We start from the raw sequence: 13,737 nt of genomic DNA, 5'->3' as shown, positions 1-13,737 counted from the left end.
TACTGTGGCTTTAGAATTCATTAAAATGCCTAGTATGGACTTGGTATTGTATACATTGTTTGCACTCATTCTACAAAATTATCAAGTAGAAAGGTGTTTGTTCTAAGGTAAAAAACAGAAAGATGTTTAGTTGCTTGTGGTTAAAAATGAAAAGCCTTCCTCACAGACCTATGAGAAACAAAATTTTTTCAGTCTTACCTGGAATCAGAGGGACTGATTCCTTTCAAGTTTATTTTTCAGTCTCCAAATAGTTAAGGACACAAAAGGGAAGAGCAGAGGAGCACGAACAGGAGCTAAACACCAACACTTCTTAACAGAGTCAGACTCTGACAGGGTTCATCATCCACCTCTCACTCCTACTCACCTGGCAGTGAGGGATGATTGAAGTCCAGGTAGGCAGGTTAATTTACACCCTACCTGACTCCCTAGGCACCTGGGTGCTGGGCTCTCAAAGTCACCACCACGCCCACCCCTCACAGCGCATCTCGCGCAGGCGCGGAGTCGGGAATCCCGAGCCCCCACCCTCACCCCATACCCCCCCACCCCCCCACCCACAGCCCTCCTTCTCCCGCTCTGGAGACTCCCCCACGGCTAGCGGCTCAGAGGAGATTCCTCTGTGGTGCGGGAACACGTTGACCAAAATCGGACAGCAGGCTGGTGACAGGATTTTTTTTTCCCCCTCAGAGAAAACTTTTCCAAACCTGGAAGTTGGGGGGAAAGAAGAGAAAACAAGCGTCCCTGACTCCCTTTCCCATCCCTAAATCCCGCCTCAGCCCCGCGGGTGTCGCCCAGAGCGTGGGTGGTGCGCCGCGAGGCGGACAAACCCGGGCACAGCCGAGAGCCAGTGAGGAGGGCTGCCGGCCGGGGCCCCTCTCCCCGCCCCCAGCGTCCGCCGCTTTCGTCGCCTGAGAAGTTTCGGGAGGGAGGAGCCCGGACCGTCCGGCTCGGGTGGGAGGGCCGGGTCTGGGGAGGAAGCTCCTCCTCTGAGCGTAGCCCGGGTAGAGTAAACTCCGGTCCCCAGAAAAGAAAAGTCCGCTCCGGCTCCAGAAAAGCAGCGGCTGGCGCGTGGCATGGGCTGCCTCGTGACCTAGTGTCCCGCCGCGAGAAGTGCCTGGCCGCTCCAGCTCCCGCACAGGGGGGCGGGTGCGGGCGCCCGAGCGCAGCCGACGAGCCCCGGAAACCGCCGAAGCGCCGGGCACACCCAGAGCGGGCCCGCGGCCTGAGCGCCCGCGCGGTTCGCGACCATGAACCGGGAGGGTATCTGCAGCGCCCTGCCTACCATTCCCTGCCACAAGCTCGCCGACCTGCGCTACCTGAGCCGCGGCGCCTCAGGCACCGTGTCGTCCGCCCGCCACGCAGACTGGCGCGTTCAGGTGGCCGTGAAGCAGCTGCACATCCACACCCCGCTGCTCGACAGGTAGGACACCCCCGCGAAGTCCCGAACATCAGCCCCGGGCCAGCGGGCTCTGGATCCCAAACGGCGGCTCCGCTCGGGGGTCGGCCCCGCCTCTCGTCACCTCTGGGCAGCCCTTCAAGCCTGGGGGCTTGCATGGTGGGGAGAACTGGCTTCTCTCAAGATGCACCTTTCGCATTCCTCTGTCATCTCTTCTCTCCACTGCCCTCCCCTTCTCCGTCCCTCTTACTCCTGGGCTTCCTCTCTCCCGACACAAAAGTCAGGGTGTTTCGGTGTGGGCCTTTGGTTGTTTTTGTTTTGTTTGTGGTTTATTACGTATGGTCATGAAAGTGTAGATACCAGACTCCATTTGGTCCAGTTTCTCCTGCCTCTCTCCCAGCGAAGCCTGTCCCCAGAGAAGTGTATTATTTTGCTAACAATACACTGAATCAGAAGACAATTAAACTTAAGACCAGAAATTTTTTAATGTCTCTCACGTCCTGCACAATTTCCGTGCACTGCCTGGGTTTTAAGGGAAAGTTAGTATTAGTTTCTGTTTCTAGAAAAACATTTCAATCCTGTACCATTGATTGACCTGTGATCGAATGTATCAGTCAGTGGGGCTAGTCATTAGTCTTGTGTATTTGCCTTCCAGTAGAGGTTTAACTAGGCCCTGCATTCAGTCCTTAGTGAGTTAACATCCATGATTGCAACACTCTCCTCTCCTCCCCCTATATCTAATGTCAGAATTTATCATGCTGGGTGCCTGATTGGTCAGAGGTTGTTAGTATCCAGTGTCAGATAAATCCCTCAGCTTCAGCCCTGCCAATGTTACTGGCCTTTCATCTGCCTGTAGCTTTCCTTTACTGTTTTGCTATCAGGCTTGGGGGGGGGGGGCAGATCTCACAGTAAATTTGGGACACCCCTGGAGAGTGTTCCCACTTTTTGTATATTATAATCCAGATCTACTGATAGAGAAGATGTGGTGTCTGTTTCACATGGGCCTTGAGTTCTGTGGAGCAAATGCTGGGCGAATGTGCACATGTATATGTAGTCAAGTTTGAAGGGTGGTGGTTAGTTAGAAAGGCTGAAAATATTTTAGCATCAGCTATGTAAATTTATGGATATCTAACCCTAATGGACCCTTTAGGTATTCTAAAGCAAGTTGATCTTCCCATTTTGGAGGCTGTTCCTCTAACCCTTTCTATTCTCATTAGCAATATTCATAACCTAAAATTCTTAAGGAAATTGGTGGAAATTCTGTTGTCAAAGATGTCATAAGGACAAGCTAAACCCTCTGGCGTTACTGCATCAGGTTCTTTCTCCCACCTGTTACCTAAGATGTTAACATTAGCAGTATTCATGGAATCTGAACATAGAACTAGGCTATGCAGTTGACTCACAGGGTGTCCGTTTCCTCACTTATAAAGTGGGAATAATAAATGCATGCACATGGGCTCTGGTGTGGAAAAGGTTTGCATTGTTCTTTGACACCATCTGGATGAAAATAAGTTTATGTGCAGTTACACGTTCTTATTTTAGTGATCAGTGAGTCATTCCCTGTAATCTGACTTCTGCCCAATGAGTGGCCCTTCCGCAACAGTCTCCACTTTACGTGTAGATGTGTCTGATTGGTTTTTCAAACACGGTGTGGATGACATAACTGTTTTGTGACTGAAATTTTGATTTGGGTATTTTGGTGTTATATCTGTGAAAGCTGTATTTAACTTCTTTGTTTTTAAAAATATAAAATCCATTTTAGACCTATTTATTTCTGGCTTTTTCTGTTTTGCCATTCACTCAGTCCTCCTGAAATCTGAATTCAAGAAGTTTCCTTGATCCTTTCCTTTCTTTGATCAAGCAGTGGAAGGAAAAAACACAGGCTTTGGAGTGTCACAACTGCAATTCAAGTCTGACTCCAACCCTGCCGCTTAATGTTGGCCTATTAGAAAATTATTTATCTGAGCCTCAGTGCCCTCATATAGAGTGCGTTAAGGTAACCAACTTTAGAGTGTTGGTCTTCGGATGATAGTACATATAAAGTGGCTGACACATAATGGGATCACAGTAGAAGGAAGAATGCCTGATATTCTTAATGAGAGATAGCGCAAGTATATTAAATATCACTGAGACGTCACCAGCATGCTCTCTCTATGGTTTTTGTTTTTGTTTTTTCTTTCCAGTGTATCCAGAAATCTTTAAGTCCATTCTCTGTCTCCCTGTAAGTGCTAACAATAAGATGTAGTTCTTATTGACCTCCATCTCTTACTGTTTCAATTTAGGGAAGGTAAATTTAATTAAAACAGGTCTCATAAACTGAATAATAGGTGGCCTCACAGTTGAAGTATTAAGCGGTTGAAGAACAGGGAGAAGGAAAAAGGTGTTTACTTTATGTTCGCTTGTAACTCTTGAATTTCAGAAAAAATATATGATCTATTTAGAACATAAGTAAGATTTTTGCTTTATGTTGCCTTTCGTTTGCTTTTAGAGCAAACCTCATAGTCTGGTGTGGAATGTCTGTTGTTTTCCTATTTCAACAGACATTCATCCAGAGCTTGAGTGGTTTAAGCACCAACTAATCATCATTGTTTACCCAATAAATATCATTGCTTACCGAATAAACTTTCTGTTCTGTTATTGCTGCTACCAACACATCTGTCCATGGTAAAAACCAGTGATATCTCCAATTCCCTTGCTTTTTTTTTTTTTTTTTTTAAATATGTCTATCTTAGTTACCACCACCTGGGCATTCTATTCAACTAGTGTTTTTCTTTCCATTTTCACTGTGACCTTTATAGATTTAGACTCTCATTGCTTCACATCTTTAATTAGTATTGTAATATTCTAATTCCTGACTCAAACTCTGCCCATTTCTGCTGATCCAACATCCTTCTGCTAAGTTAATAATCCTAAAAGTTTGTTCTGCTCATATCATTACCCTTCTCAAAAACATACAGTCACAATTTGGTAACTACCAAATAGAGTGTAAATATCCTTAACTGACTTTAGGGCTCTGAGATGAGGCTCTAGCCTACCCTATTCACCTTCATTCCTTTCACATGCTCTTTTAGGTATCCTTACTCGTATTAAACAATCTGCCGTTTTCCAAACACAACCTTCACTAGTAACTTCCTAGAATACATTTGATACATATCTATTAGATCTCTACCAGGTACTGGGTACTGTTTCAGGTCCTAAGGACATGCAGATGAGAGAGAAAGGTGAAGTCTTTTCCTGAGTTCCATTGTATAATTTCTAAGCATTTTTGACTCTTATGCAACTATTATCATATAGTCATTTAAATCTATAACATTTAAGTTTATTATTTAAATGTCTGGAAAAAATGCACAAGGTATGCAACCATGAAATTTAGTATAATACTCTAATCAAATATAATCTAGTACAACATAAACTGTAATTAATTCAAACAGCAATAATTCTATTATCAATGTACTTTATAAACTTACTCAAATATTGTGCTCTTTCTTATTCCCAGGAAAGTATAATAATAACCTGTGTATACAGCACTTTTTTCTGTCAGTGGCTCAGAGAAGTTATTATAGTCTCTAAACAGGCCTGTGGAATGTATATAGGGTGGATATTATCTACTTTAAATATGAAGATTCTAAGGGACAGAGAAGTTGCATAATTTACATGAGGTCAATTAATGGGAAACAATCTAATCTTAATGTTATAGGCATGATCATTGTATATTTTTCATTACTTTGAAATAATTATACATTTTCTTTCTTTAGTGAAAGAAATGATGTTTTAAGAGAAGCTGAAATTTTACACAAAGCTAGATTTAGTTACATTCTTCCAATTTTGGGAATTTGCAATGAGCCTGAATTTTTGGGAATAGTAACGGAATATATGCCAAATGGATCATTAAATGAACTCCTCCATAGGGTAAGTATTGTGCATTTTTAGTAGCTATAATTCTGTTATTCAAGCTGTCTGGTGTTTTGGTTTTACATATGATCAGATTATTTGGAGAGATGTAGTTGAGTCAAAAGAAGAATAATGGAAAACAATTACAGTGATAAAGTTGGGACAATTTATGGCTTCTTTTGTGTTGTTAAAAATACCAGGGATTCAGGCCGTGCATTCTGTAGGACTGGGGTTCTTTTGCTTATGTTATTGATCCTGAGGTTTAAACTGAATTCCAGTAACTACATGTATATATACAGAGGTAGGGGAGGCAGAGAGAAGAGACAAACTCTGTACACTACAGAGATAAACTCTGTACACTGTCCTGTTAGTTAAGCTAGATTTTATTTTATGTTAAAAACAATTTAGGATTCAAATTAAATGTTTATAATACCAGTTTATAAAGTTCTGAATAGGTCAATTAAGTCTGTCTCTGAATACCAAATATATTGGTTTTTCCAATGATGGACAATGGAATGAGCCATTTACCTTTTTATCCAGGTACTAGTTACTCTGGCTTTGACTGTGAATCTCATCAGTGAGCAAACTGGAGGGATGGGCCCTCATTCTTATCAGTAAGCAAATTTGTGGATCCTTAGTCTCAAATTGTGTGTATTCATCATCTATTGTTGTTCGCTTGAGCTTATATTATTAATACTGTATGCAACCTGCAGTTTCTCCAGAAATCTTTTTTAAATCACTTGGTCTGTTTTGTGAGTGTTAGTTTAGTTAAAACCTGGTAACGTGATCTGTATAATCCAGTTAGGGGATGCTCCTAAATTCTGATACATCACAGTGTTCTGTAAGCAATAAGAGAGAATGGGTGCCACTGTCAGCCACTCATGTAGTGACTTCCTCTTTATTTCAAAGTATATCACTATTTATGATAGACCACCTGAGACAAGGAGAGATTATAGTAACTGATGTCTGTGTATAAGATTTGTATAACTAACACAATAATCAAGATACAAATATTACTTAAGCAAAATTTCATTTTTTAAAAAATGAATATAAATAAAAATTCTGATATTTTCTTCTCACACCCCAGTACCTATTAGATACTCTGATGCCCAAAATTGGAGCCCATTAGAAATTAAAGAGCCTCCTTCAAGGGACTCCCAACCCCTAGAAGGAATCATAATATAGAGTGAGTGTTCTTCTACCTCTGTCTCCACAATCAAAAGCCTCCATGTGATACTATACTGCACAGAGGTCTTATGACTCTTTTGAACTACATAATTTTCAGAAGAAATTGTTCTAAGTATGTTCATTCTCCTGGGAAGGTACACTAACTTTTATGTTCAGATAGTTCAGATGAATATCACTTGTAAGTACCAGGATATGTAACACATTATATTTTAAATATATCTGTATTGTATACACTTAAAAATGAAGATGATCTTTTTCTCTTTCACAAAGGCAAAACTCCCAAGAACTAATTTTTCAAGCTAGAATATAAAAATTATATGATAAGAAGTATAGGATATTCATGCTTAATAAATGAATGTAATGTCATAATTTTAATTGATATAATGATTATTATAGTAAGGTATGATTTTATATCAATAGGAAACTTAAATTATGAATTTTGAATTGGTGCTTTGGTATGTACTAGAAAGAAATTTTCTGTGTGTGTGTGTGGGTGGGTAGGTGCAGGTAAGTTACTTCATATGAACCATAGAATAAGAGATAGGTGTGAATATAGACAAGTGTTTGGGTATTACACAGAAGAAGAAAAAAATTGAAAACTATGTTAAATGAAGAAAGAAGAGCCAATATCATGTAGTTGTATTACTAACATAAACTAAAAGAAAGTATCAGTACTATAAAGTCATTATTATCTTTTCTAAAATTGAGGAAATTAAGATATACATGGATGTTAAATAATGTCAAATTGATACCATGATACTATGTAATAAAAATGAACATATGTCCTGACCTTTATTTATACTGTATTTCCACATGGAATATTTAATTTTCTAAGTGGAAATTTAGTGAATATGGTCACTTAATTTTCATTTTGTTTGTTTTCATGTATATGAAGAAAACGGAATATCCTGATGTTGCTTGGCCACTGAGATTTCGCATCCTGCATGAAATTGCACTGGGTGTAAACTACTTGCACAATATGAATCCTCCTCTACTTCATCATGACTTAAAGACTCAAAATATCTTATTGGATAATGAATTTCATGTTAAGGTAATTACTTATGGTTTTAAAGACTTTTTGGTGTTTTTTTTCTCTAACTAACCATTTAATACCCTGTTTTCCATAGCCTATAATTCTTTTCTTCATTGTCCTTTCTTCCATCTTCAGAGGCTTATTTATACCTAGGCCCCAGAGATAGATAGAATTATGGTACAAAATACAAAGTCATTACGTCCTTAACTGAAATTATCAAATAAGCCTTTTTTTTCTTTTGATTTTGCAGTTACTATAGATTCACAGGAAGTTGTAGAGATAATATACAAGAAGGTTCATGAGCCTGTTGCTCAGTTTCTACCAGTAATTACATCACATGTACAATTTCAATTACACATACAATTACAATTCAATTACACGTATAATTACAATAACACAGTACAATTTCAAGTCCAGGAATTTGACATGGGTACAATGCATATATATAGTTTCTGGGTTGCTTTAGCATATATGTGACCATCACAGCAAGCAAGATACAGCACTACTCTATCATCATAAATATATCACTTATACTACCCCTTTATATTCACACTTATCTCCTCCCTTTCCACTATCCCTAACCAAAGACAACCACTGATCTGTTCTCCATCTCTTTGATTCTGTCATTTGGAAAATGCTGTATAAGTGGAATCATACCGTGTATGTGGTATTTTGAGATTAGCATTATCTACTTAGCATAATACCTTTGAGATCCATCCAAGTTGTTGCTTATATCAATAGTGGTTCTTTTCTATTGATAAATGGTATTTCATGGTATGTGTATACCAAAATTGTTTAATCATTGACCAACTGAAAGGTATTTGTATTTTTTTCCAGTCTTTGGCAGTTACAATAAAACTCCTACAGACAGTCCCATGCAGCTTCTTGAACGAACATAAGTTTTTGTTCCATTAGCTAAATGTCCAAGAGTGCAACTGCTGGATGAGGTTTTGTTTAGTTTTTTAGGAAACTGCCAAACTATTTTTGAGGGGCTATACCTTAGTACATCCTACCAGCAATGTATGATTGACCTGTCTTTTCCATATCCTGACCAGCATTTGGTATTGTCACATTTTTTTTATTTTAGCACTGTAATAGGTATATAGTGATAGCTCATAAAGTCTTAATTCCATTTCCTAATGGCTAATGATGTTGAACACTTTCTCTTTTGCTACCTATATATCCTTTTCAGTGAAATGTCTCTTCATGTCTTAAGCCCATTTCCTAATAGGACCCTTTGGATTTTTATTATTGGGTTTTTAAAGTTCTTTAAAATTTTTAGATACGAGTTCTTCATCAGATATGTAGTTCACAAATATTTTTTCCCCTTTGGTGGTTTGTTCTTTTCATCCTTTCAAAGGGATCTTTCACAAAGAAAAGTTTTAATTTTGATGAAGTGCAATTTATCAGGTTTTTTTTTTTTCCTTTATGGTGATTCTTTGCTGTCATATCTAAGTAGCCTTCATCAAGCCATAGGCATTGAAGATTTTCTTCTGTGTTATCTTCTAAAAGTTTTAGATTTTTATGTTTTACCTTTAAATCTAGGATCCACTTTGAATTAACTTTTGTAGAAAGCATAATATTTAGGTGCCTAAAGGCACCAGATGTAGTAGTGATTTCATAGTTTACCCTGTATCTGATGACAGCAAATAAAAAGTAGTTGCTAAGTAACTAATACTAAATGTAACTCACTTTATTTTTGTGTTATTTTGCTATACTTCTTATAATAATATGTGTAATTGGAGATTACTGTAAATGTCAAAAATGTTCAAAGAAAAAATAACAGGGAAGTTAGAACAATAGAAAAATTAAACAAAAAATGTGAGAAAAGTTAAATTAAAAAAAAATAAACCTCTGTTAAAGGCACTTCATCTCCCTAGAATAAAATGGGAGGGGAAAGGGAAAAAAGCAAGCTGCCATCTCAATAATACTAAAAAAAGAAACTCATCAATGTATTATATCACCTGTAACCACATAGGTGGAAGTGCCTTAATGGTCAGTAAGTCCCTGGATACTCACTATAATAGTCCCTTGTCTCCCAAGGCAGTTAGTCTATGACAGGGGAGTCTTAATATCCATACTTAAATTATTGTGACATTTTCTTATATGATCAATTGAAACGCCTTCCCTTTGTTTTCATCCATGGGTCCTAGTTCTATTCTTTGTGATAAACTGAGTAAGTCCAATTCTACTTTCCATATGACGGTCCTGTCAGTGTTTGCAGATGGCTGTAATCTCCCTGTCCCTCACATACACTTGTGTTTATCCTTCTCTCTCTTTTGAATATCCTTAGTTCTTCAGCCAGTTTCCTTATTACATTTGTTTTAATTGCAGGTGCTATCCAGATGCTTTAGGGTTAAACCTCTGTTCAATTTTTATCCTCACAATGAAAAAAAATACTCCTAATATGACCTTATGAATATAGACTTGAATGGAAGTGTCATTTCCCTGGTCCCTAAGCACTTTAATACTCAATGATTCATTGGCTTGGGGGTGGGGGGTGATCATATCACAACATTTAAATTAGGCTTAGCATCAACAAGCCCTGAGAGGTTCTTTTATTCAGGTATTATTACTTAAGCCACATCTCCTTATCATGTACTTTACAGAATACTTTTTGAACATGATCAGATATTATTTTGTTAGATTTGAGTGATCACTTCAGCCTCTTAAGATCTTTTTCAGAATTATTTCTGTAGATCAAGGTTTTAACTTGTCTCCCAGCTTTGTGTCATCCTTAGATTTAATTAGCTAGTTTTTGTATCTTTAAGTCATAATTAAATATTAACCAGTACTCGGATCAGAGCCACATAACATGGTGCTTAGAACCTCCCTCCAGGTCAATATCAATCCTTAATTAGCACTTTTAGAGAATAATCACTAATTTTGTGTGGAATACTTATGAAAGAACGGTTATACTGCCCATATTTCTCCATTTTGTTCTTAAGAATATCATCAGAAAAAAGAAAAAAATGTAATCAGGAGACCTTGCTTGACTACTTTTCCAGTTCTCCTGGCTTATTCCCTCATCTTCAGAGTGGATTTCTCTGATGATCCACCCAGTTCCTCTGTGTCTTTGTACCTTGATTTATGCTTCTTCATATTATTTTTCACCATCCATCATAATATTTTTATTAATGTGTTTATTGACTCTCTCCCCCAATTAGAATATAAACTCCATGAAGACTGAAATTTAGTCTATTTTATTAACTGACACCTGCTCAGCACATGCCATACTGAAGCATTAACCAAGTATTTGTTGAATAAACAAATGAGTGAATTCCATATCTTCTATATATACCAGATAGGCCTGATAATGTTATAGTCAAGCATGTTATTATAAAATAACAAAGTGTTTTATAACATGCAAACTGTTTTAATATTTAATTTTTGACAGTATTATTACTGTCAAAAAAGGAGATAAAATTGGTCATAATTTTAGTCAGTAAATATTTATGGAGCAGCCATGACATTGTGCCAAGCTCTTGAGATATAGCACATGAGACCTGAAATTGACCACTGGTCTGGTATTATTTGTTTTTCATGAATTCTTGCTGGCATCCCTTATATTAAATTTTCCAAATTTTTTAAGCAGGGATTAAAGTATCTACCAATAGTGTTTACCAATAAGTAGATATGCAAAATCAACATTTTTTTTCCTTTTTGAAAGTCAAAATGGCATTTACTCTTCTCATATCCTATAGTGCCCCTCCATTCTGTCCCACAAAGAACACTAATAGCACCATGGAGGTATTTCCAAGCATTCTCAATAACCTGAAATATATATAAAATAACCTGAGATTTGCACTTTTTAAGCCTTTCAGTGTCCTTGGACTTGACTTTCTTCATCTCAGTCTGGAAACTATAGTTAACAGAGTAAATAGAGGCAAAGTAATAGGTAATGATTCCTACTTTCTTCTTTTCACTGACCAACAAGGTATCCTTGGTCTTTGATATGAACAGAATTTAGAATAGTTTGACTTTGTTTAGTTTTTGTAATTTTTATTAATTTTCATATATACAAAGCTGTGACCTTTCTAATACTATTCTTATAAATTAGCAACATTCTTTTACATGCATCCTATGTGTCTCTACTTTTTACTATAATTTATAAATGTCCCTTTAAAGTCAAAGTTTATCACCAACCATGAAAAAGTAATGGTTATTTAATCTACTTATCTTCTTGGAAAGGCCTTTAAATGAAGTGCAAAATATCTTTAAAAATACTTAACGTGGGGCTCCTGGGTTAAAGCCTCTGCCTTAGGCTCAGGTCATGATCCTGGGATCCTGGGATCGAGCCCCACATCGGGCTCCCTGCTCAGCGAGGAGCCTGCTTCCCCCTCTCTCTACTTGCCTCTCTGCCTACGTGTGATCTCTGTCTGTCAAATAAATAAATAAAATCTTTAAAAAAATAAAAATAAATAAAAATACTTAACAAAATTAAATGGAAGTTTATATCTTGCTACCATTTTCTGAAATAAGTTTTCTCACTGGAATGCTAAAGCATAGTATGCAGAAGTATAGTATCTGAAAGAAAAATATTTACTCTGATTAAGGTCAACTGAGATTTTTCTACTTTAAAAAGAATACATTCAGTTTGGTTATCTATTAAGTGTCCTTTAGTGCACCTTAGATACCAATGAACTAGTGATAGGCTTTTTTGGAATGAAAATATTTATATGTGCCATATTCACTTTCTCTGCTATTCTCAGGCCAGTGTGGGAACCAGAATACTTCAGGTTTATTCTTCATAACTTCTTCTGTGATAACTTTATAGGTTTGTAGATAAGGATAGTATATGTAAATGATAATAGCTATTCTAATAGAGTGAGAGGATCATGGATGATTTTTATGAGTAGTGTGTTTTAATTTCCTCTGATTTTATAAAATCATATTTTTAGTTAAAAAGAAAACCCTTAGCTTCAAAATGCATGTTAAGATCTTGTGTAGAATGGGAAAAATTCTTATTCTCTGTCTTCATGGCTGAATGATAAATTTATCAAGACCTTCAAGAAATCATGGAATTTTTTCCTTCCCTCACTTTATCCACTTTTATCCTTCTGTTGAAGATCCAGATTTAATAAGTCATGCCTTTTATAATGGTATTATTTATAACAGAGAAAGGGGAGAAATAGGGGTACCTGGGTGGCTCAGTGGGTTAAAGCCTCTGCCTTCAGCTCAGGCCATGATCCCCTGGGTCCTGGTATCAAGCCCCACATCTGGCTCTCTGCTCAGCAGAGAGCCTGCTTCCCCCTCTCTCTTTGCCTGCCTCTCTGCCTACTTGTGATCTTTGTCAGATAAATAAAATCTTCAAAAAAAAGAAAAAGAAGAAGAAAGGGGAGAAATAAAGTACCATGTGAAAACCAAACAAAATCAGCTCATAGATTTCTGATGAAGGTTTTTAGGTCAGGTTTGAAAATAAAGATGGAGTTGTTGGTGAAGGAGCACATAAGGAAATAAGCTCAGGAGCACATTTTCTACAATACTGTATTTAAACCAACATTTAGCCCAGGAATTTGCAAATTATGGTTCAGGTATAAGGTGAGACCACATCTCAATTTTTTTTTTTTTTTTTTTTAGCATTTTTCACTTGTGGCATAAAAATAAACTCTACTTATCATAATAATGCTTACTATTCTAGTAAATGTGCAGTTGGAGTTCTGGTTTTTGGTTTTAGAGGGTAGGTGGGAAGAACAGATAGTATTGAATAAGAGCAACTTGTATACAAAACAATAATATTAACACATATAGATCACTTATGTGATAATGTTCTGAATGTTTTGCTTAGAATCAGTCATTTAATTTTCTCACTGCAACCCTGCAATAAAGACAGTGTTATTATCCCCAGTTTGCAGGTGGGTGATCACACAGAGACACAGAAAAATTTAAAACTTCCTCAAGTTCACACACAGTTAATTAAGTGGTAGAATTGGAATATAAATAAAATACAACTTTAGGCTCTACAACCTGTGTTCTTAGCCATGTGGTATATTGCCTTTGAGAATCCAGCTTAGCTCTTCATGTATTGGCACCATGTTTTCTCTTGGTCTTTTCTATTTTTTTCTTAGACTTACCCTTTTATTTTAATAATGTATGGAAAAACGTATATAGTCTGTCCCCTCCCTTAGAGTAATATTTTTTTAATATCAAATTCATCTAAACACTAAACAAATTTTCTCCTATTAAAACTAGTAAAAATATGAGTTAAATAATTGAAACACAAATGGTGTGC

The 13,737-nt window shown here is 37.2% G+C and overlaps 1 protein-coding gene across 2 annotated transcripts in view; it reads left to right on the top strand.

The window, feature by feature from the left end:
* The first annotated feature begins 1,014 nt into the window (after positions 1–1,014).
* The window catches only part of RIPK2 (receptor interacting serine/threonine kinase 2), a 36,628-nt gene continuing 23,905 nt past the window's right edge, over positions 1,015–13,737 (top strand). The window contains exons 1-3 of one of the 2 annotated variants that reach the window (XM_059166075.1): positions 1,015–1,417; positions 5,149–5,302; positions 7,368–7,523. In XM_059166075.1, the coding sequence (XP_059022058.1) occupies positions 1,245–1,417; positions 5,149–5,302; positions 7,368–7,523 (483 nt within the window). In that variant the 5' untranslated portion in view covers positions 1,015–1,244. Of the gene's footprint in view, positions 1,418–5,148; positions 5,303–5,841; positions 5,899–7,367; positions 7,524–13,737 lie in introns of those variants that run through there. The other variant, XM_059166076.1, reaches the window with a different exon arrangement.

The sequence above is a fragment of the Mustela lutreola genome, chromosome 3 (assembly GCF_030435805.1).
Source record: "Mustela lutreola isolate mMusLut2 chromosome 3, mMusLut2.pri, whole genome shotgun sequence".
NCBI lineage: Eukaryota > Metazoa > Chordata > Mammalia > Carnivora > Mustelidae > Mustela > Mustela lutreola.
Note: the sequence above shows the minus strand (reverse complement) of the source record. Positions and strands in the feature narration are given on the sequence as shown.